Source organism: Carcharodon carcharias, chromosome 10 (genome assembly GCF_017639515.1).
Source record: "Carcharodon carcharias isolate sCarCar2 chromosome 10, sCarCar2.pri, whole genome shotgun sequence".
Lineage (NCBI taxonomy): Eukaryota > Metazoa > Chordata > Chondrichthyes > Lamniformes > Lamnidae > Carcharodon > Carcharodon carcharias.
In genome coordinates this window covers 38,982,135-39,002,506 of record NC_054476.1, presented here as the reverse complement: position 1 = coordinate 39,002,506, position 20,372 = coordinate 38,982,135, and the positions used below count along the sequence as shown (strand labels likewise).

The following is a 20,372-nucleotide window of genomic DNA, read 5'->3' as shown; positions in this document are numbered from 1 at the left end:
ATAAAACCAAATAACAGATGGACCTCTGTGGGATGGAGTGGGGTTCTGTTGGGGAAAAAGGATAATTTAAAAAAATAATAAAATCAATGAATAAAAAATAAGTAACTGGATTAAAAGAGGGGTAAAGATAGGGGAGAGTGTTCATGGCGTGAAGCTGTTGAACTCAACGTTAAGTCCGGAAATCTGTAAACTGCCTAATCGGAAGATGAGGTGCTGTTCCTCCAGTTTGCATTGGGCTTCACTGGAACATTGCAGCAGGCCTCGGACAGACATGTGGTCACAAGATCAAGCTGGTGTGTTGATATGGCAAGCGACAGGAAGATCTGGGTTATGCTTGCGGATTGAGCAAAAGTGTTCCACAAAGCAGTCACCCAGTTTGCATTAAATGGTTTACAGACTTAACATTGAGTCCAACAACTTCAGGCCATGAACTCTCTCCTGCATCTTTACCCCTTTTTCTAATCCAATTACTTTTTTATTTTTATTTATTTATTCATTAATTTATTTTATTCCTTTTTTAAATTATTCTTTGTCCCCAACAGACCCCCCATTCCACCCCACAGAGGGCCATCTGTCGCTTAATTTTATGTTTTGCTTTCAGAGTGCTGCCCCTTATTCTGCTATTAACACATTCTGCCATCTTACCTTGATGTCACTACCAGCATCTTCTTTAGTCTTTAAAACTATCATTAACACTCCCTTTGTCCATAACATCTTTATCAAAATTCTCCTTAGCTCCTACCTATCCCTGACCTTCTATTTTGCTCCACCTGCGCCACCCCCTCTTAAACAGTATAAAATTCATCATCTTCCGATTAGGCAGTTTACAGATTTCCGGACTTAACATTGAGTTCAACAACTTCACGCCATGAACACTCTCCTCTATCTTTACCCCTCTTTTAATCAGTTACTTATTTTTTATTCATTGATTTTATTATTTTTTTAAATTATCCTTTTTCCCCAACAGAACCCCACTCCATCCCACAGAGGTCCATCTGTTATTTGGTTTTATGTTTTGCTTTCACAGAGTGCTGACCCTTGTTCTGCTATTAACACATTCTGCTATTTACCTTTATGCCACTCTCAGCACCTTTAGTCTTTAACACTACTGTTAACACTCCCTTTATCCTGTATCCATGACATCCTTGTCAAATTTCCTCTTAGCTCCCACCTATTCCTGACTTTCTATTTTGCTCCACCTACTCCACCCCCTCTTAAACAGTATAATATCCATCACATTTCTACTTCTCTAGTTCGGAAGAAGAGTCATATGGACTTGAAATGTTAACTCTGTTTCTTTCTCCACAGATGCTGCCAGACCTGCTGAGTTTTGCCAGCATTTTCTGTAGCTAAACATTGGTTTATTCTCTTTGGCTCTGAAGAGTCATACGCACTCGAAACATTAACTCTGTTTCTCTCTCCACAGATGCTGCCAGACCTGCTGAGTTTAACAGCATTTTCCGTTTTTATTTCAGATTTCCAGCATCTGCAGTATTTTGCTTTTGCTAATGTTTATCCAGTTTGCCTTTTGCTATCCTGGTCTTCACAGAGTCAATGCAGTACAGAAGGAGGCCATTCAGCCCATTGAGTCCATGCCAACTCTGTAAGCGCAGTCCAGTTAGTCCCATTCCCCCATTATATCCCCACAGCCCTCTAGGTTTATTTCCCTCAAGTGCTCACCCAATTTCCTTTAGAAATCATTCATCACCTCTGCTTCCACCACCCTCATAAGCAGTGAATTCCAGGAAATAAAACACTCCCGGCATTAAAAAAAATTGCTCACCTCCCCTCGGCATCTCTTACCCAAGATCTTGTCTTTGTACCATCAGCTAATGGGAATAGCTTTTTTTGTTTACCTTATCTAAGCCTGTAATAATCTTGTACACCTCTACTAAATCTCCCCTCAATCGCATTTGCTCCAAGCAGAACAAAACCCAGCTTCTCCAATCTAACCTTGTAGCTAAAATTCTCCATCCCAGGAACCATTTTGGTAAATCTCCTCTGCACCCTCTCAAGGATCCTCACATCCTTCCTGTAGGGTAGTGACCAGAACTGAACCCAATACTCTAAATGTGTCTTAACCTTTACAGAGGTTCAGCATAACATCTTTTACACTCAATAACTCGATTTATGAAGCACAAAATCCCCATATGCTTTGCTAACAACTCTCTATTATATGTCCAGCCAGCTTCAACGATCCATGAACATGGACCCACAGGTCCCTCTGTCCCTGCACACTCTTTAGAACAGTGCAATGCATCACATCACACTCACCGGACAGAATTTTGCCTTGATGGGCGGGCGGGCCCCACCGGCTCGGCAGCGGGCAGGCAGCTGATCGCTGCCGCCGAAACGGGCCCCGCCGCCATTTTAGGTGAGGGGGCCAATTAAGGCCTGCCCAGCGGGCCGCCCAATGGGAAGTGCTATGCGCTTCCTGTGCGGGGTGGGGGGGATTCCCCAACTGTCAAAGTGCGTGCATGTGCGCGAAAGAGCGCACATCTCCCTGAGACTAAGTGCTGCCTCAGGGAGATCACTGACAGTGTTTGAAACTTTAAAAATAGAAAAACAAAGAATTTATTAACATGTCCCCCTCATGTGACAATGTCACACGAGATGGGACATGTTAATAAATATCACAGAAAATTTATTAAAGTTTTTTTAAAACCAACATGATACTTCATCTCACCAGTGGATGAGATTTCATGTTTTTCAGAAGCCCGCTAGGGCTCCTGGCCTGCCCGCCAGCCTTAAGGTTGGACAGGCAGGGCCTTTAATTGCCTTAATTATCCTGCCAATGGCCTCAATTAGCCATTGACAGGTTGGCGGGCGGATAGCTGATTTCACTGTCCACCCGCCTTCCTGAATATTTAAATGGGGCAGGATGACGCCGGGGGTTCCGCCCCCAGCTCGCCGATGGAAAAATTCTGCCCACTGTATTGAATTCCATCTGCCACTTGTCTCACCATTCTGCTAGCCTATCTATGATTGAATAATGGTGTCAAACATGCCACTCATCAATCCTCTGGCATTTCTCCCATATATAGTGAAGATAAGATTATGGCAAGCTCTTCAACTATCTTGACCCCAATTCCCTTCGCAACATTTGATGCAAGCCATCCTGACCAGGTGACTTATTCACTCTAAGCACAGCCAGCCTTTCTAGTACATGCTGCCTATCAATTTTCACCTCATGCGTTACCTTTACCACCTCCAGATCTACCAATATTTTGTCAGTATGCTCTTTCTTAATAAACACTGAAACAAATAACTCATTAAGTATTCTAACCTTGCCTTGTGTCTCTAAACATACATCACCTTCTTTGACCATAATAGGCCCCACCCCCATCACTTACTCCAGCTAATGATTTACATGCCAGAAGAAGATTTTTGACAATTTACGTTTTCAACATGATCCAATGATAATAGAGTTGTTGATTAATCACAGCAAATAATCTCTATCAATGAATCTACAACAGACCCAGACATGAGGTGAGGAAAACTCACATTGGTGGACAGCTTTGGGAACCCTAGATCCAATATCACCTGTTCTCTCCCATGTTTGCTACACTCATCACACATCGTGTCTCATATAAATTTACTTATATTGTTTTGTGAAAGAAATCTCTCTAATTTGCACTTGAATGAATCAATATTAAATATTTCTATCATCTCCCTAGGCAGCCTGTACCTATTCCATAGATTGGCTATTCGGTCACTGAAATATTGGTTCCACATATTAGTTTTAAATTTACCCTCCCCTCCTCTGCTTACCATGCAGGACATTCAGGATACAGTGAGAAGGTGGGGTTGGGAAAATGGGAAGGGGGTGATTCGGTGGGGTTGAGGGATTGGGGAAGGGTGGGTCATTGGGGTTGGGAGATTGGGGAGGGGACAGGTCAGTTGGGCTGAGGGATTAGGGAGAGGGTGGGTCAATAGGATTGGGGGATTGGGAGGGGGTAGGTTGATGGAGTTGGGGGTTTGGAGAGAGACTGGGTCAAAGGGGTTGAGGGATTGGAGAGAGGGTAGGTGGGTGGTGTTCAGGGATTGGGGAGAGGGTGGGTGGTGTTGAGGGATTGGGGAAAGGGTGGGTCAATGGGGTTAAGGGATTATAGGGTGAGTGGGTCAATTAGATTGAGGGATTGGGGAGGGGGTGAGTCAACTGGGGAGAGGATAGGTCAACAGCTTTGAGGAGTTGAGGAGGGGGTAGGTCAGTGGTGTTGAGGGAATGGGGAGAGGGTGAGTCGCTAGAGTTGAAGGACTGGGGACAGAGTGGGTCGCTGGCATTGGGGGATTGGGGAGAGGATGGGCGGATTAGGTTGAGGGATTGGGGAGAGGATGGGTGGGTTGGGTTGAGGGATTGGGGAGAGGATGGGTGGGTTGGGTTGAGGGATTGGGGCGTGGATGGGTGGGTTGGGTTGAGGGATTGGGGCTTGGATGGGTGGGTTGGGTTGAGGGATTGGGGAGAGGAAGGGTCGGTTGGATTGAAGGATTGGGGAGATGGAGGACGGGTTGGGTTGAGGAATTGGGAAGAGGATGGGCAGGTTGGGTTGAGGGATTGGGGAGAGGGTGGGTGGGTTGGGTTGAGGGATTGGGGAGAGCGTGAGTCACTGGGGTTGAGGGATTGGGGAGAGGGAGGGTTGGTTGGGTTGAAGGATTGGGGGGAGGGAGGGCAGGTTGGGTTGAGCAATTGGAAAGAGGATAGGCGGGTTGGGTTGAGGGATTGGGGAGAGGGTGGGTGGGTTGGGTTGAGGGATTGGGGAGAGGGTGGGTGGGTTGGGTTGAGGGATTGGGGAGAGGGTGGGTGGGTTGGGTTGAGGGATTGGGGAGAGGGTTACTGTGGTTGAGGATATAGGGCGACTGTGGATACAGGCTGAGGATGTGCAGGGAAGCTGTTACTGTTTACAGCCATTATTGTGACAATTACTTGTCTGCTTTTTGTTGGCTTCCCTTTCAAAATTTCAAACAGGAATTCATCAAGAAGTCTCTCCCCTCTCCCAATCATTTCTGGTGTTGGTTTGGTTAATTTTATTTGAATGATGATCATGTGAACTTGTTTTGAAGAGTAAGCTATCACGCTGGAGCATAACCAGAGCTAAGTGAAAACAAAATGCTATTGTCTGGAATGCTGTACCTTTAAACAGTAAGGCTGGAATTTTGCTGCTCCTCACGCTGATGGGATCTTCTGGTCCTGCTGATGTGAATGGAGATTTCAATGGCTCACCAACCCTGCCGCAGGGGAACCCACTACAAAGGGGCTGGAAAATTCCGGCCTAAGTGTTGATACAACTGGGGATGGATCCTGTGAGGATTCCTGACTAATAGTGAGGGAGTTGCATTGACAAGCTTGGTTAAACCGATGATTGACAAGCTTCCTCTAGCCAGTGATGCTTTCCCTGGAACACACCCTCCTTCAAACCACTTTCCCCGATCATGTCACCAACACACTAACAATTAACAGACCGGCAAAACAAAACATCTTCAAATTAATCTCACTATTTCCTGAAAAAGACAAAAACTCACTGAAAGACCGCTGCGAAAATTTGACTGTTTAAAGGGACAGAAGTGGATATTGATTGTCTCTCTGCTAATGGGGCAAAGTAGGACACAGTTGCAAATGACTAGATTTTAAACCCTGCCTCGTTACTGTTGCTTTTATTGAGAACCCTAACTAGAGTTTTGCAGTAAAGGATATTGAATTATTAATGAAGCACCCATGGTGAAGCCTGAGGGGAGAAGCTGTTTGTATTTATCTTTAATTTGCTTTGGGATCCTGTGGATTATGAACTTCAATAAAAGCTGTTCATCATTTTCGAAACAACTTCGCATGGGCTTTGCAATTACTCAAGATTTTTTTTAAAGCTATTGCAGTAATCCTGTCACCTAATTGTATAAAACTCTCCACCCACTGTGTCTCCCTCATTCCTCTGCTGCCTCATGGCCCTACCCCCGTCCCTCTGTATTCCATCCCTCTGTCCCCACCCCCACTCTGCATTCCCCTGTGCCTCTGTCTGCCCCATCCCTTTGCCCACCCACCCAACCCACTGCCCCCTGCCATCACTCCTTTCAACATCTTACCTGTCTTAACTCTCTATCCTCCACTTCAAACAGGAAACGTTGAGAATTCTGAAAGAGAAGGATGAGAAATGGAAATTGCAATGGAGCAGAAACAATTCCTTATGGCTATTTCTACAAAAAATATTGTTAAATAGTAAATTGAATACTGAGAAGATTGCAGCTCCATTTGTTGCATTGTCCAATCAATGTTGGCCTGGTTCACAAACCATTGAGTATCTTGTTCATTTTCAGTCAGAATTAATGATTTTGTGGGCAGTATAATCATTGTGTGAAATGATTCAGCTTTGAATAAAGGTCAATGCAAGTGAAGTAACAGGGCTCCTCATCCAAAGATTGTTAGTAAGGAACTTAACCTGGACAACGTTCAGGCTTGGGCCGATGGGTGGCAAGTAACTTTCACACGAGGCAATGGCCATCTCTAACAAGAGAGGGTTTCACCTCCCTAGACACTCAATAGCATTACTACCAACAAATCCCCACCTTCAACATCTTGTAGGGGTTGGGGGTTGAGGAAACAAATAGGAGTAGGAGTAGGTCATTCAGCCCCTCAAGCCTGCATCGCCATTGAACAGGATTTAGGCCAATCTCCTACTTCGGGTACACTTTCCTGCACAATCCCAATTTCCCTTAATTTCCTTAGTAGCAAAAATCTGTTGATCTCTATATTGAATATACTCAATGACTGAGCATTCGCAACTCTCTGCGGTAGAGAATTCCAAAGATCCACAATCCTCTGAGTTGTGTCCTCATAGATACAATGACAAAGAATTTCGCTGCTGGAGGACAGGATCAGAGAATGATGATCGAAGCAGATACACTGCAGATCATTTCCAACAGTTACTAACAGCCAGGTTATAAATAAAAACGGAAATTTTTTGAAAAGCTCAAGAGGTCGGGCAGCACCTGAGGTGACACAGAGTTGACATTTCAGGTCAAGATGACCCTTCATCAGAACTGAAGATAGAAAGAAAACTGGTTGGGCAATAAATGCCAGCCTTGCCAGTGATGCCCTCATCCTGAAAAATTCATGAATAAAAACACAACTTGCATTTATTTAACATCATTCACACCTCATCTAGGCACAACTTTTGTTTCTTTACTACACCCATTACCACTCTCTTTGGCTTTTGCACCAGCTAATCTTTTGTCATGTAATCTCTCCTGACTTCCACCCTATCTCACACTTTCATTTTTGTTTTTCTCCCCTCTTCCACTGCCTCAAAAACTCTTATATTTCGATCTTGCATCAGAACTGAAAAAAGATAATCTTGATCTGAAACGTCAACTCTGTTTCTCTGTACAGATGCTGCCTGACCTGCTGAGCTTTTTCAACAGTTTTTGTTTTTATTTCAGATTTCCAGCATCCACAGTTTTTTTGCTCTTGGGTTATAAATAAACTTCCCCTAAAAATTAAAAACTGAAGTAATAAAGTTCTGAATTTTTGCAGTTGTGTTCTGGTCATATATCAACATTAGGCAGTAGCAAATCAATACGGTGAAATGTGGGCCAGGAAGAGTGAATCACATCAACCACAACCCTCTTCATCCCAAAATAAGCTGGTCCCAGTACAAGTGACCATGAAGCTGTCAGTTTCTAGTAAAAACCCATCTAGTTCACTAATGTCCATTAGGGAAGGAAACCTGCCATCCTTATCTGGTCTGGGCCTATAAGGAGAGTTCAGACCCAGACAAATGCGGGTGACTCTTAACTGATTTCTGAAGTGACTGAGCAAGAGATCAGTGGTTCAAAAAGGTGGCTCACTGCCACCTGATCAGGGCAACTAGGGTTGAGCAATAAATGCCAGCCTTGCCAGCAATGCCTCCATCCTGAAAAATTAATGAATAAATATACAATTTGCATTTAATTAACAGCTTTAACGAATGTAAAAGTTCCAGAATGGTTCACAGGACTGGACATGGTTCAATGCATTCTCCAAGTCTCACTGGTTTGTTGTTGTGCCTGCGAGTATTGCACTTTTTTAATTTTCATCGTGCCTGGGTTCAAGATTGTGGAAGTCATAGTCATAGTCATAGAGGTCTACAGCACAGAAAAAGGCTCTTCAGCCCATCGGGTCTGCGCCAATCAAACAAGCACCTAATCCCATTTTCCAGCACTAAGCCCATAGCCTCGCAAGTGCACATCCAAATACTTCTTAAATGTTATGAGGGTTTCTGTCTCTACCACCCTTTCAGGTAGTGAGTTCCAGATTCCTACCACCCTCTGGGTGAAAACATTTTTCCTTACATCCTCTCTAAACCTCCTGACCCTTACCTCAAATCTATACCCCCTGGTTATTGATCCCTCCACCAAGAGGAAAAGTTCCTTCCTGTCTACCCCATCTATGCCCCTTATAATTTTATACACCTCAATCATGTCCCACCCTCAATCTTCTCTGCTCCAGAGAAAATAACCCCAGTCTATCCAATCTCTCCTCATAACTTAAACTCTCCAGCCCAGGCAACATCCTGGTAAGTCTCATCTACACTCTCTCAAGTGCAATCACATCCTTCCTATAATGCGGATTCCATAACTGCACGCAATACTATAGCTGTGGCCTAACCAGCATGTTATACAGTTCAAGCATAACCTCCCTGCTCTTATATTCTATGCCTCAGCTAATGAAGGTAAGTTTCCCATATGCCTTCTTAACCGCCTTATCTACCTGTCCTGCTACCTTAAGGGACCAGTGGACATGCACAACAAGGTCCCTCTGATCTTGGTACTTCCCAGGGGCTTACCATTCATCGTGTATTCCTGTGCCTTGTTTGTCATGCCCAAGTGCACCACCTCACACTTATCCAGATTAAATTCCATTTGCCACTGATCAGCCCATCTATATCCTCTTGTAATCTAAGGCTGTCCTCCTCACTATTTACCAACCCACCAATTTTTGTGTCATTCGTAAACTTACTGATCAACCTCCTACAATTCAAGTCTAAATCGTTTATATTTACCACAAATATAAGCTGAGAGAGCCCTCTCTCTCCACCCTCCCCCCCGCCCCTTAAACCAACTTATATTTCAACTCTTTCTTGGACTCGACCTCAAGTTCTGTCGAAGGGTCATGAGGACTCGAAACGTCAACTCTTTTCTTCTCCGCCGATGCTGCCAGACCTGCTGAGTTTTTCCAGGTAATTCTGTTTTTGTTTTGAATTTCCAGCATCCGCAGTTTTTTTGTTTTTATCTCAGAGAGATGGAGAGGTTTAGAGAGGGAATTCCAGAGCTTAGGGTCTAGGCAGCTAAAGGCACAGCCATCAATAGTGGAGCAATAAAAATCAGGGATGTGCAAAAGGCCAGAATTAGAGGAGCACAGAGATCTCAAGGGGCTTAGGGGCTGGAGGGGGTCACAGAGGTAGGGAAGGATGAGGCTATGGAGGGGTTTGAAAATTAGAATTACTAATTGGTGGACAGGGAGCAGGCTAACAAGGATCTGCCCCAGGAGAGTATTTCCATGCCCTTGTCATCATGCTAGAATTAACCACACCTGTCCTCCACCACATACCAACCAGCATTATGTAGATGGATCCCTGTCTCTCACCTGTGTGCAACTCTGCTGGACCATATTTATTGTCAGGTCCTAGAAAGTGGCACTGGCCAGAGCAGAGCCCTTCAACAGCTAAACCGGGTGTATGGAAAGTGAGTCATATGGGTCACTCATTAGGTGACAGATTCCTTTCATTGAAGGATATTAGTGAACCAGTTGGGGTTTTTTAATGATCCAACAGTTTCATGGTCTTTTTTTTCTGGGATTACTAAATATGTTGGATTTGATTTTACAATTTGCCAGGATGGAATCTGAACTTCTGGGTTCCTAATGCAAGACCATAACCTCCACAGCCTCCCACTGCCACCCTTCTACATTGACCCACACCTCCAATCTCCAGACCAATCTCTCCCCATCCCTCTATGTGCCCCTCCCAATTCTCTCAACACTCCTCTTTCCATCTCCCCACCTCCCATTAAACAGGGAGAGAAATGCATTTCTCTATTGATTTTTCGTTGTGGTCCTGTTCTGGGTTGGAAGTTTAACCGAGAGTAAAACGTTGTCATTGACTGAAGTTCAGACTATAAATAACTGGCGAGCAGCTGGAAATTTGAAGGAAAACAAACCTGAGATCAAAGGAACAGCAAAAATTAATTTCATGTTTCAACCCCATATGGAGTATCTCCACCCAAATATTCCACTCACCTTCACTTCAAAAACAAATCCGAAGACCAGAGTGCAGCTTCAGTGTGTCTGCAGATAGACTACACCAATCAGCAATCCACCCCTCAGACTCACCCACACATTCCCAGCGACTCAACTCAACCCTGAGCAAAGCTGGCATTGGAGACAGAGTAGACCGCATGCTTCTCCATCACATACTGTGAGCTCCAGAGCCTGGCCACCCCTCCCAGGCACCCACCCCCTCTCAGAGCCCAGACGCCCCCTCCCCAACCCCAAAAGACCTGGACAAACTCCCCAACCCTCAGAGCCCCAGGCAAAACACCAACCCTCCCAAGCCCTGGACAACACTCCCGCCCCCACTCCCCTGAGTCCTGTGGTTCTTACATCCCAGACGCCTGGACACCACCCTGCCAGAACCCTTGACAGCAGAGCTGTAACCCAGGGGAAGCTGCCACATCAGGCACTCCTGACACTAGGAAAACAGCCTCCATATCCAAGCCTCGCTCCATCGGAAGCCAGAATGGTAAACCTAGTGACCTCAATGCTAAATGCCAACAATGACATAACACAATGCACACATCCATGTCAGCCCCAACAGCTTCCCACTGCACCTAATCAGGCCACCCTGGCACCCAAGAACTGGGACCCACACCCCAGGACCCAAACCAACATGGACCACTCCCCTGGACCCTCTCAATTCCAGGGGTGGGGGTGTGTGAGGGGCTGGACAGGGGCACGGCCCAGATGGGGTGGGGGGGGGCTGGGTCTTGGTGGACAGAGGAGGGGCTTGTATCCAGGGGGCGTGGCCCGAGGGGGAGGCGGGGTTTATAATGAGGGGCGGGGCTGTCAGTAAAACAGCCTTGATGTTGGCTGGTTTGTGTTTAATGGTAAATCCCGGGGCCAGGGCCAGATCTTGGATTAAAGGCTGGAATTCCTGCTGTTTGTCCGAAGAAGTGGGTTCGGCCCAGGTCCCACTAGGATCCGGGAGTTCTCCTGGTGTGAGCCAGCTTCAAGCTCCGTTTCTCCCTCAGGCGGAGCCTGGTGCTTCTCCCTCTCTCCGGGGCTCAGTTGACACTCACCTCCGTATTGTGAAGTTGCAGAGCAGCAAGCACTGAGTCCTGATCCTCGCTCTCCAGCCGCTCGATAACCCGACTGAGCTCCATTCCCTCCCAGTCCAAAGCGGCACAACCCAGCACGGAGCGGAACGGGCTGCCCCGCCCCCAGGCCCGCCCAGAGAGAAAAGTCCCACCCCCAGGCGCCAAGCCCCGCCCACAGAAAAGCCTCATTCCCCGCCCCCATAAACAAGCCGCGCCCCCACAGATCCCTAGAGACAAGCCCCAGGCCTCAGCCCCGCTCATAGCGACAGGCCACGCCCCATGGCCCCGCCCTACAGAGACAAGCCGCGCCACCAGGGCCGCAGGCCCGCCCAGAGAAACAAGCACCGCCCCAGGCCCACCAGCCACGCCCACATAGATAGGCCACGCCCACAGCTCCGCCTACTCACCTACCTGCGCACGTGCTTCGAGAAGCCCATGTCCCCTCACCCTGCAGGAGGCCAGCCAGCCGCCCCGAGCCCCAGTGTCATGTCCCAGCCGTCCCTGGGCTGGCAATAGTAGGTGTTTAATATTCATTAAAGTTGCTGAAAATCTACCCCCTTAGCTTCCCTATCTCCCGGTCCCTGTCTCTCTTCCCTTGTAACTCTTCCAGTCTCTTTACCCTTGCAGTTCTACCTCTATCTTCTTGTCCACTCACTGCCCCTGCCATGTGCTACCCTCCTGGCCCCATCCTGCATGGGATCTTGCTGTACACATGCTGCCAGCTGCATCTTCCTTTATCAACTAGGAAGGGAGGCAATGGCGTACTGATATTGTCACTGGACTAGTACTCCAGAGACCCAGCATAATTCTCTGGGGACCTAGGTTTGAATCTTGCCATGGCACATGGTGGAATTTGAATTCAATAAAAAAAACTGGAATTAAAAGTCTAATGATGACCATGAAACCATTGTCAATTGTTGTAAAAATCCATCTGGTTCATTAATGTCCTTTAGGAATGGAAATCTGCCGTTCTTACCTGGTCTAGCCTACATATGACTCCAGTACATGTGGTTGACTCTCAAATGCCTTCTAAACAAGGGCAACCAGGGATGGCCAGTAAACACTGGCCTAGCCAGTGATGCCCAGTCCAGGGAAGGTTCACTAGGTTGACCCTGGGTATAGAGGGATTTTCTTATGAGGAGAGGTTGAGTACTCATTGGACATTAGAAGAATAAGAAACGACCTTATTGAAACATAAAAGATTCTTATGAGGCTTGACAGGGTAGGTGCTGAGAGGTTGTTTCACCTTGTGGGAAGTCTAGGACCAGCGGGCATAATCTCAGAGTGAGGGGGTGCCCATTTAAAACAGAGGTGAGGAGGAACTTCTTCTCTCAGAGGGTTGTCAATCAGTGGAATTTTTTACCGCAGAGGACTGTAGAGTTAAGTATATTCAAGGTTGAGATAGATTTTTAATCAGTAAGGGAATCATGGGTTATGAGGAAAAGGCAGGAAAATGGAGTTGAGGATTATCAGGTCAACCATGATTTCATTGAATAGTGGAGCAGACTCGATGGGCCGAATGGCCTACTTCTCTCCTATGTCTTATGGTCACACCCCATGAATGAAAAGAAAGCACTTTAAGACTTGTTGATGTTGCGGAAGGCACTATATAAATGCAATTCCTTCTGTCCCTGTCCTTAATTCACAGGATTGCTCCAACCTGCCCACCTGTGGTGACCTTTCCAGCAATGTTGAGGAGAGCTAGTTCTGTCTCTCAGTCACCACGCTTAGCACAACTAACTCTGTGCTGATTGATTGACAGGCAGACCCTCTTCCACAATTTGACAGGAAGCACCGCCTCCACAAATTGATTGACAGTAAGCCCCGCCTCTACATTTTGATTGACAGGACGTGCTTCCTCCAGAATTTGAGTGACAAGAAGTCGCGCCTCCACCGCTTGATTGAGAGGAAGTCCCTCCTCCACAATGTGTCAGGAAGCCCCACCTCCACAGTTTGATTGACAGGAAGCTCCTGCTCCACAGTTTGATTGACAGGAAACTTCCCTCCACAGGTTGATTGACAGGAAGCCCCTGCTCCACTGTTTAATTGACAGAAAGACTCTCCTCCACCGTTTGATTGACCCTTCCACAGCTTGATTGACTGGAAGCCCCGCCTCCTCAGTTTGACAGGAAGCCCCGCCTGCACAGTTTGACTGACAGGAAGTCCCACCTCCACCATTGATTGGCAGGAAGTCCCACCTCCACTGTTTGATTGACAGGAAGTCCCACCTCCACCGTTGATTGACAGGAAGCTCCAGGTTTTCCCAGGATACAGCGGGCGCAGACATGGCGGAGAGAAACCGAGGTGAGAGATAGGGGGTTTATCCAGTGAGGGGAGGCTGATGGAAATCGGGTTTGGTTGTAAGTGTTGTTAGCAGGATGAAGGTGGTTTGTATTTATTGTTTAGGCGCTGGGCTCGGTGTAGAGGAAGGGAGGGAATCAGTCCTGGATACTGAACAACCCGCAGGATAGGATGAGAAAGTCCTTACATCATCCTCGATTTTATAAATACAGACACCGAGTATTCCTTTATGAATCGCTGGTAAGGCCTCAGCTGGAAAAATGATTACACAGGATATACGGCGCATATTCGGCCCTGTTAGTCTTTCTGTTTATGCTCCACTGGAGCCTCCTATCTTAATTTTAAAAGTCTCGATTAGGTCGCCGCTCAGCTTTTTTTCAAGAGCAAAGAGACCCAGCATCTCAATTATTTCTTCATAATACCCTTGCATTTCTGGTATTATCCTTGTAAATCTTCTCTGCACATTCTCCAATGCCTCTACATTGTATTCTTTTCATAATATGGTAACCAAAACTGCTTGTAGTTCTCTACGTGTGGTCTAACTGAGGCTTGATAAAGGTTTAGTATACTGTAACTTCCCAATTCAATTTTCTCCCAAAGTCCAAATGGTTAATGGAAACTGTGAACAGCAGTGGTCCCAGGACACATCCTTTGGAACACCACTTCCCACCTTCTGCCACTGTGAATCAATCCCTTGCTCTTCAGGTAGAATGCCCTAAGAGGGCATTGGTAACCATGGACTTCCATGGTTATACTTGGCAAAGTACCGTAGTGGTTTGTTGTTGCCTTCTGCAGGTTCTGAGTGACAGAAGACTTACCGCCTGCCATAGGTGTATTAGAAGGTTGATGATCAACCTCGTTGGCCACGTTACAAAGTGTTTTCCTTGACTGCGAAGTCTCGGAGTGGGACTTGAACCCGGAGCCTCTGGCTCAGAGACAGGGACATTATCCACTGCACCACAAAACTTCCCACTCCCTGCTTTCTATCTTGAAGCTAGTGAGCGATTAATTCTGCCACTTGTTCCTGACTCCACATTCTCTGACGTTATTAATTATCTATTAAGGGGTACCATATCGAAGGTCTTGTGAAAATCTAGATAATTTAGATCAACTGCATTACTATTGTCTGCTCTCTCTTACTTCCTCAAAAAAATTAATTAAAGTTAGTCAAACTCCAGATTTTCCCCGCACTCTGTTGAATGCTAAATGTTTGCTATTATTCTACATTGCTTGCCAATATAGTTGCCCATTTTATTTTCCAAGTTCCAATCTCAGCCCCTCAAAGTCAGTTTTTCTCCAGTCTTTTAATTTGGTTTTCATCACACTTCTGTCCTGCTCTATCATCATCTTAAAGCATGTTATATTATGTTCACTTTTGCCTATCGTTCCCATACTTTTACTTCTCTCTGCTCTGGTTCATCCCTCATTACTAGATTCAATAGTGAATTTCTTCTTTCACCTCCCATCTTCTATTAGCTGGTCTATTAGCTATTAGTGTGATTGATCCTTTTATATTTTATCGCTATCCATTTGGATTCTATTTTTGTCTTGCTGATCGCTGTGTCCCTTCTACCACCATTATATTATAAAGTATGTACAGCTTCTCCATTTCCCATTTTCCCACTCTATCTTTTCTAAATATGTTATACCCTGCAGTGTTTAGTTCCTACTCCTGATTTTTCTGTAGTTATGTCTCCGTAATCCCCACACTGACTGGTTCCTCCTGCATGATTGCCATCAGTTCCCCTGTTTTATCACGATCACTGTGTGCTTTGCTGTACAGACATTTTAACTAATTTTTAATATGCTTTCCTCTCACTTTGTTTAACCATATTTTTAGACTCCCGTTCTATAACTACTTATTCCATTTGCCATCACTGTCCTCTTTACATTATTCTTTCCTGTGTTCTCCTGCCCTGCTCTATTTACATTTAGGCTGCTTACATTTCTTGTAGATTTCCTTAGCCTTTGGCATCTCCTTATTTAACCTTTCTGCTTGGACACTGGTTCCATCCCAGTTCAGGTGCCTGTTCCATTAGTACAGTTCCTTCTTGTCCCAGAACAATGTTCTGTGAAAAGGAACCCCTTTTTCCCACACCAGCTCTTTAGCCATGTGTTAATTAGGAGATTTACTAGATTGGGACTAGTGATGAGGGTCTTCAGTCATGTGAAGAGACTGGAGAAGCTGGGATTATTCTCCTTGGAGCAGAGAAGAGATTTAAGAGGTTTCAAAATAATTAAGGGCATTTGATGGGGTAAAAAAGGAGAAATTGTTTCCACTGGCAGGAGGGATGGTAACCAGAGGATGTAGATTTAAGATAACTGCCAAAAAAAACATGAGATGAGGAAACATATTGTCTATGAAGCAAGTAAATAGTTTGGAATGCGCTGCCTGAAAGGGTGATGGAAGCAGATTCAGTATTAATTTTCAAACAGGGAGTTGGATCAATGCTTAAAGATTTGCAGGTCCATGGGGAAGGAGCAGTGAAGGGGATTAATTGGATAGCACTTGAATGGCTTCCTTCTGTGCTTTAAGATTCTATAACGCATTAATATGTACAAATACAGACAGATGAACATAAATTATATCATAAAATGGTTACAGCACAGAGGAGGCCATTTGGCCCATTGGGTCTGTGCCGGCTCTCTATAAGTGCTCCTTAACTAGTCCCACTCTCCTGCCCTTCCCCTGTGGCCCTGCAACTCTTTTCAGATAATGAACAAATTCATTTTTGAAAGCCACAATTGAATCTGCATTGAATGCGCTCTCAGGTAATGCATTCCCAATCCTAACCACTCATTGCATGAAAAAAAAGTATCTTTTCTTGTTGCCATTGCTTCTTTTGCCAATCATCTTAAATCAGTGTCCTTTTGTTCTCGACCCTTCCATCAATGGGAAGGTTCTCCCCATCCATTCTGCCTAGACTCCACAAGATTTTGAACACCATCAAATCTCTGCTCAACCTTCTCTAAAGAGAACAGTCGATCTGTCCTCATAACTGATGAGCCTCATCCCCAGTACCATTCTCTTATATCTTTTGTCCACTGTCTAATACTTCCACATCCTTCCTGAAGTATGGTGCCCAGAATTGGATGTGATTTGTGATTGAACAACATTTGCTAAATAATCCTCAGTGAGCTAAGAATTATGCTGACAACCAATTTAAGATCATCAGTCGGGCTCGCGGTGTGGTGCATTTGTGTGTGCTAGAAGCTACATGTATTAATACACAAGGCCCTGTTCTTTGCAGACAGAAAGAACATGCACACACATTGCACCTGTTTCAGCTAAACAAAATAATTGATGGCCATTTATTGGTTCATTTCCCCAGGGCAATGTCTTGACCAATCAGAGTCAAGCTGCCTGGTTTAAATATCAGACAATGCTTGGCAGTTAACTGTTAGTCACCATCAACTGATGCATTCTCCATGGCAACGTCTTACCAATCAGAGTGCACTTGCCAACTAATCAGCACTCTTCTCATACAGGATAAATATTTTGGTATTGGTATTTTCTTATAAATTGTCCTGATGAGTGCAAGACGAAAATCTTTGATTAAAATGTCTCTTTTTTTCAGCAATACTCAAGTTCTGTGCTACCAAACAACTATTTATATACCTTTCTCAACCTGCCCCGCCACCTTCAATGATTTGTGCACATATACCCCCAGGTCTTTGTACTCCTGCATTCCCCTCCCCCCTCCATCCCCCTTAGAATTGTACCCTTTATTTTGCCTTTCCTGGTTCTTACTACAAAAATGTATCACTTCACATTTCTCTGCATTAGATTTCATCTGCCACACGTCTGTCCATTCCACCAACCTGCCTGCACCTTCTTGAAATCTATCACTGTCCTCCTCATAGTTCACAATACTTCCAAGTTATGTGTCATTGACTTTGTGTCCATGCTGTCCTGTTTATTTCTTGGTCTTCAACTTTGCTGGAAAACGTGTGATACTTTATTAATACCTTTTGGAAGTCCATATGCACCACATGAACTACATTACCCTCCTCAACCCTCTTTCTGTTATTTCATTGAAAATTTAAACATGATTTTTTCTTAACAAATCTGTGGTGATTTTCCTTAATTATTGCATATTTGGTCAAATGATTGATTGTTAATTTTGTCCCTGAGGGTGGGTTCCGTGAATGATAAAGGGGAGGAGCATTATATGATGGGATAGCAAAAATGTATAAAGAGAATGAGATGGAGAAAGAATGGATGAAACAGGAAAGAAACAAGAAAGGGGGAAGAGATGTACTTGAGCAGCAGGAAGGAAAATAGATGGAGAAAAAATAAGTGAGGGCAGAAAAAGGAGAAGGATAGAATGGTGAGATCTTAGCATAGAGAAGGATGCTACAGGGAATGGAGCCAAGCTGCAGGTGGCAAATGGAGTGAGCGCAGAGACAGAAACTGGGGGACTAGAAAAGGTAATTTTAGAGAGACAGAGAAACTAGCCCTGTAATGCTTATCTCAGCAGGCTATATAATTTACAAACCACTCTGCATCCAAATGAATTTGAAATATGTCACTTAATATGACCTCGGTTTGTTTTATTTAACTTAGTTAATTTGAATTAGTTGCTTCAATTTTTCTGAGCAGAATAACCTGGCTTTTAACAGGAGTTGATTGTGGACACAGAGCATACAGTTATGGTGTTAATGTGTAATCTGTTTACCTTATGGCTAGATTGTGGTGCTTGTGTCAACGTGGCAGCCTAGCCCGAGAGACTCCTGCCCTTTCAGACACTAATTGCTACTGTTTGTACAGTGTTTGCTTCAACATCTTTCTGAGCTTCAGCAAAGAAAAAGACAAGTTTATCTATAGCATGTTTCACAACTTCAGGAAGTCACATAGCACTTTAGAGCTAGCAAAGTACTTTTTGAAATACAGTCACTTTTGAAAGGTAGAAAATACGACTGACAATTTGCTTACAACAAGCTCCCATCAACAATAATGTAATAATGATCAGCTAAATTGTTTGTGATGTTGGCTGAGGGATACGTACTGGTGCCAGGACATGGGTACGCTCCCCTTGGTCGTCTTCAACTAGTGCTCTGGAATCTTTTACACCCATTGGAAAGGACCTTGAATTAATGTCTCATCTGAAAGACAGCACCTCGGAGTGCGGCATGACTACTCCCTCGTGACTGCCCCCTCCGGCAGCGCGGCGCTCCCTCGTGACTGCCCCCTCCGGCAGCGCGGCGCTCCCTCGTGACTGCCCCCTCCGGCAGCGCGGCGCTCCCTCGTGACTGCCCCCTCCGGCAGCGCGGCGCTCCCTCGTGACTGCCCCCTCCGGCAGCGCGGCGCTCCCTCGTGACTGCCCCCTCCGGCAGCGCGGCGCTCCCTCGTGACTGCCCCCTCCGGCAGCGCGGCGCTCCCTCGTGACTGCCCCCTCCGGCAGCGCGGCGCTCCCTCGTGACTGCCCCCTCCGGCAGCGCGGCGCTCCCTCGTGACTGCCCCCTCCGGCAGCGCGGCGCTCCCTCGTGACTGCCCCCTCCGGCAGCGCGGCGCTCCCTCGTGACTGCCCCCTCCGGCAGCGCGGCGCTCCCTCGTGACTGCCCCCTCCGGCAGCGCGGCGCTCCCTCGTGACTGCCCCCTCCGGCAGCGCGGCGCTCCCTCGTGACTGCCCCCTCCGGCAGCGCGGCGCTCCCTCGTGACTGCCCCCTCCGGCAGCGCGGCGCTCCCTCGTGACTGCCCCCTCCGGCAGCGCGGCGCTCCCTCGTGACTGCCCCCTCCGGCAGCGCGGCGCTCCCTCGTGACTGCCCCCTCCGGCAGCGCGGCGCTCCCTCGTGACTGCCCCCTCCGGCAGCGCGGCGCTCCCTCGTGACTGCCCCCTCCGGCAGCGCGGCGCTCCCTCGTGACTGCCCCCTCCGGCAGCGCGGCGCTCCCTCGTGACTGCCCCCTCCGGCAGCGCGGCGCTCCCTCGTGACTGCCCCCTCCGGCAGCGCGGCGCTCCCTCGTGACTGCCCCCTCCGGCAGCGCGGCGCTCCCTCGTGACTGCCCCCTCCGGCAGCGCGGCGCTCCCTCGTGACTGCCCCCTCCGGCAGCGCGGCGCTCCCTCGTGACTGCCCCCTCCGGCAGCGCGGCGCTCCCTCGTGACTGCCCCCTCCGGCAGCGCGGCGCTCCCTCGTGACTGCCCCCTCCGGCAGCGCGGCGCTCCCTCGTGACTGCCCCCTCCGGCAGCGCGGCGCTCCCTCGTGACTGCCCCCTCCGGCAGCGCGGCGCTCCCTCGTGACTGCCCCCTCCGGCAGCGCGGCGCTCCCTCGTGACTGCCCCCTCCGGCAGCGCGGCGCTCCCTCGTGACTGCCCCCTCCGGCAGCGCGGCGCTCCCTCGTGACTGCCCCCTCCGGCAGCGCGGCGCTCCCTCGTGACTGCCCCCTCCGGCAGCGCGGCGCTCCCTCGTGACTGCCCCCTCCGGCAGCGCGGCGCTCCCTCGTGACTGCCCCCTCCGGCAGCGCGGCGCTCCCTCGTGACTGCCCCCTCCGGCAGCGCGGCGCTCCCTCGTGACTGCCCCCTCCGGCAGCGCGGCGCTCCCTCGTGACTGCCCCCTCCGGCAGCGCGGCGCTCCCTCGTGACTGCCCCCTCCGGCAGCGCGGCGCTCCCTCGTGACTGCCCCCTCCGGCAGCGCGGCGCTCCCTCGTGACTGCCCCCTCCGGCAGCGCGGCGCTCCCTCGTGACTGCCCCCTCCGGCAGCGCGGCGCTCCCTCGTGACTGCCCCCTCCGGCAG

General features: G+C 47.6%; 2 protein-coding genes across 4 annotated transcripts in view; one reads left to right on the top strand and one right to left on the bottom strand.

The window, feature by feature from the left end:
• The window catches only part of ric8a (RIC8 guanine nucleotide exchange factor A), a 112,851-nt gene extending 101,408 nt beyond the window's left edge, over nucleotides 1–11,443 (bottom strand). The window contains exons 1-2 of one of the 2 annotated variants that reach the window (XM_041197756.1): nucleotides 11,323–11,443; nucleotides 6,076–6,123 (exon numbers count right to left, since the gene is read on the bottom strand). In XM_041197756.1, coding sequence (XP_041053690.1) covers nucleotides 6,076–6,123; nucleotides 11,323–11,406 — 132 coding nt within the window. In that variant the 5' untranslated portion in view covers nucleotides 11,407–11,443. The remainder of the gene's footprint in view (nucleotides 1–6,075; nucleotides 6,124–11,322) is intronic. The other variant, XM_041197757.1, reaches the window with a different exon arrangement.
• A 2,095-nt stretch (nucleotides 11,444–13,538) lies between these two features.
• Nucleotides 13,539–20,372, top strand: part of bet1l (Bet1 golgi vesicular membrane trafficking protein-like) — a 35,701-nt gene continuing 28,867 nt past the window's right edge. Inside the window, exon 1 of one of the 2 annotated variants that reach the window (XM_041197783.1) lies at nucleotides 13,539–13,644. In XM_041197783.1, the coding sequence (XP_041053717.1) occupies nucleotides 13,626–13,644 (19 nt within the window). In that variant the 5' untranslated portion in view covers nucleotides 13,539–13,625. The remainder of the gene's footprint in view (nucleotides 13,645–20,372) is intronic. The other variant, XM_041197782.1, reaches the window with a different exon arrangement.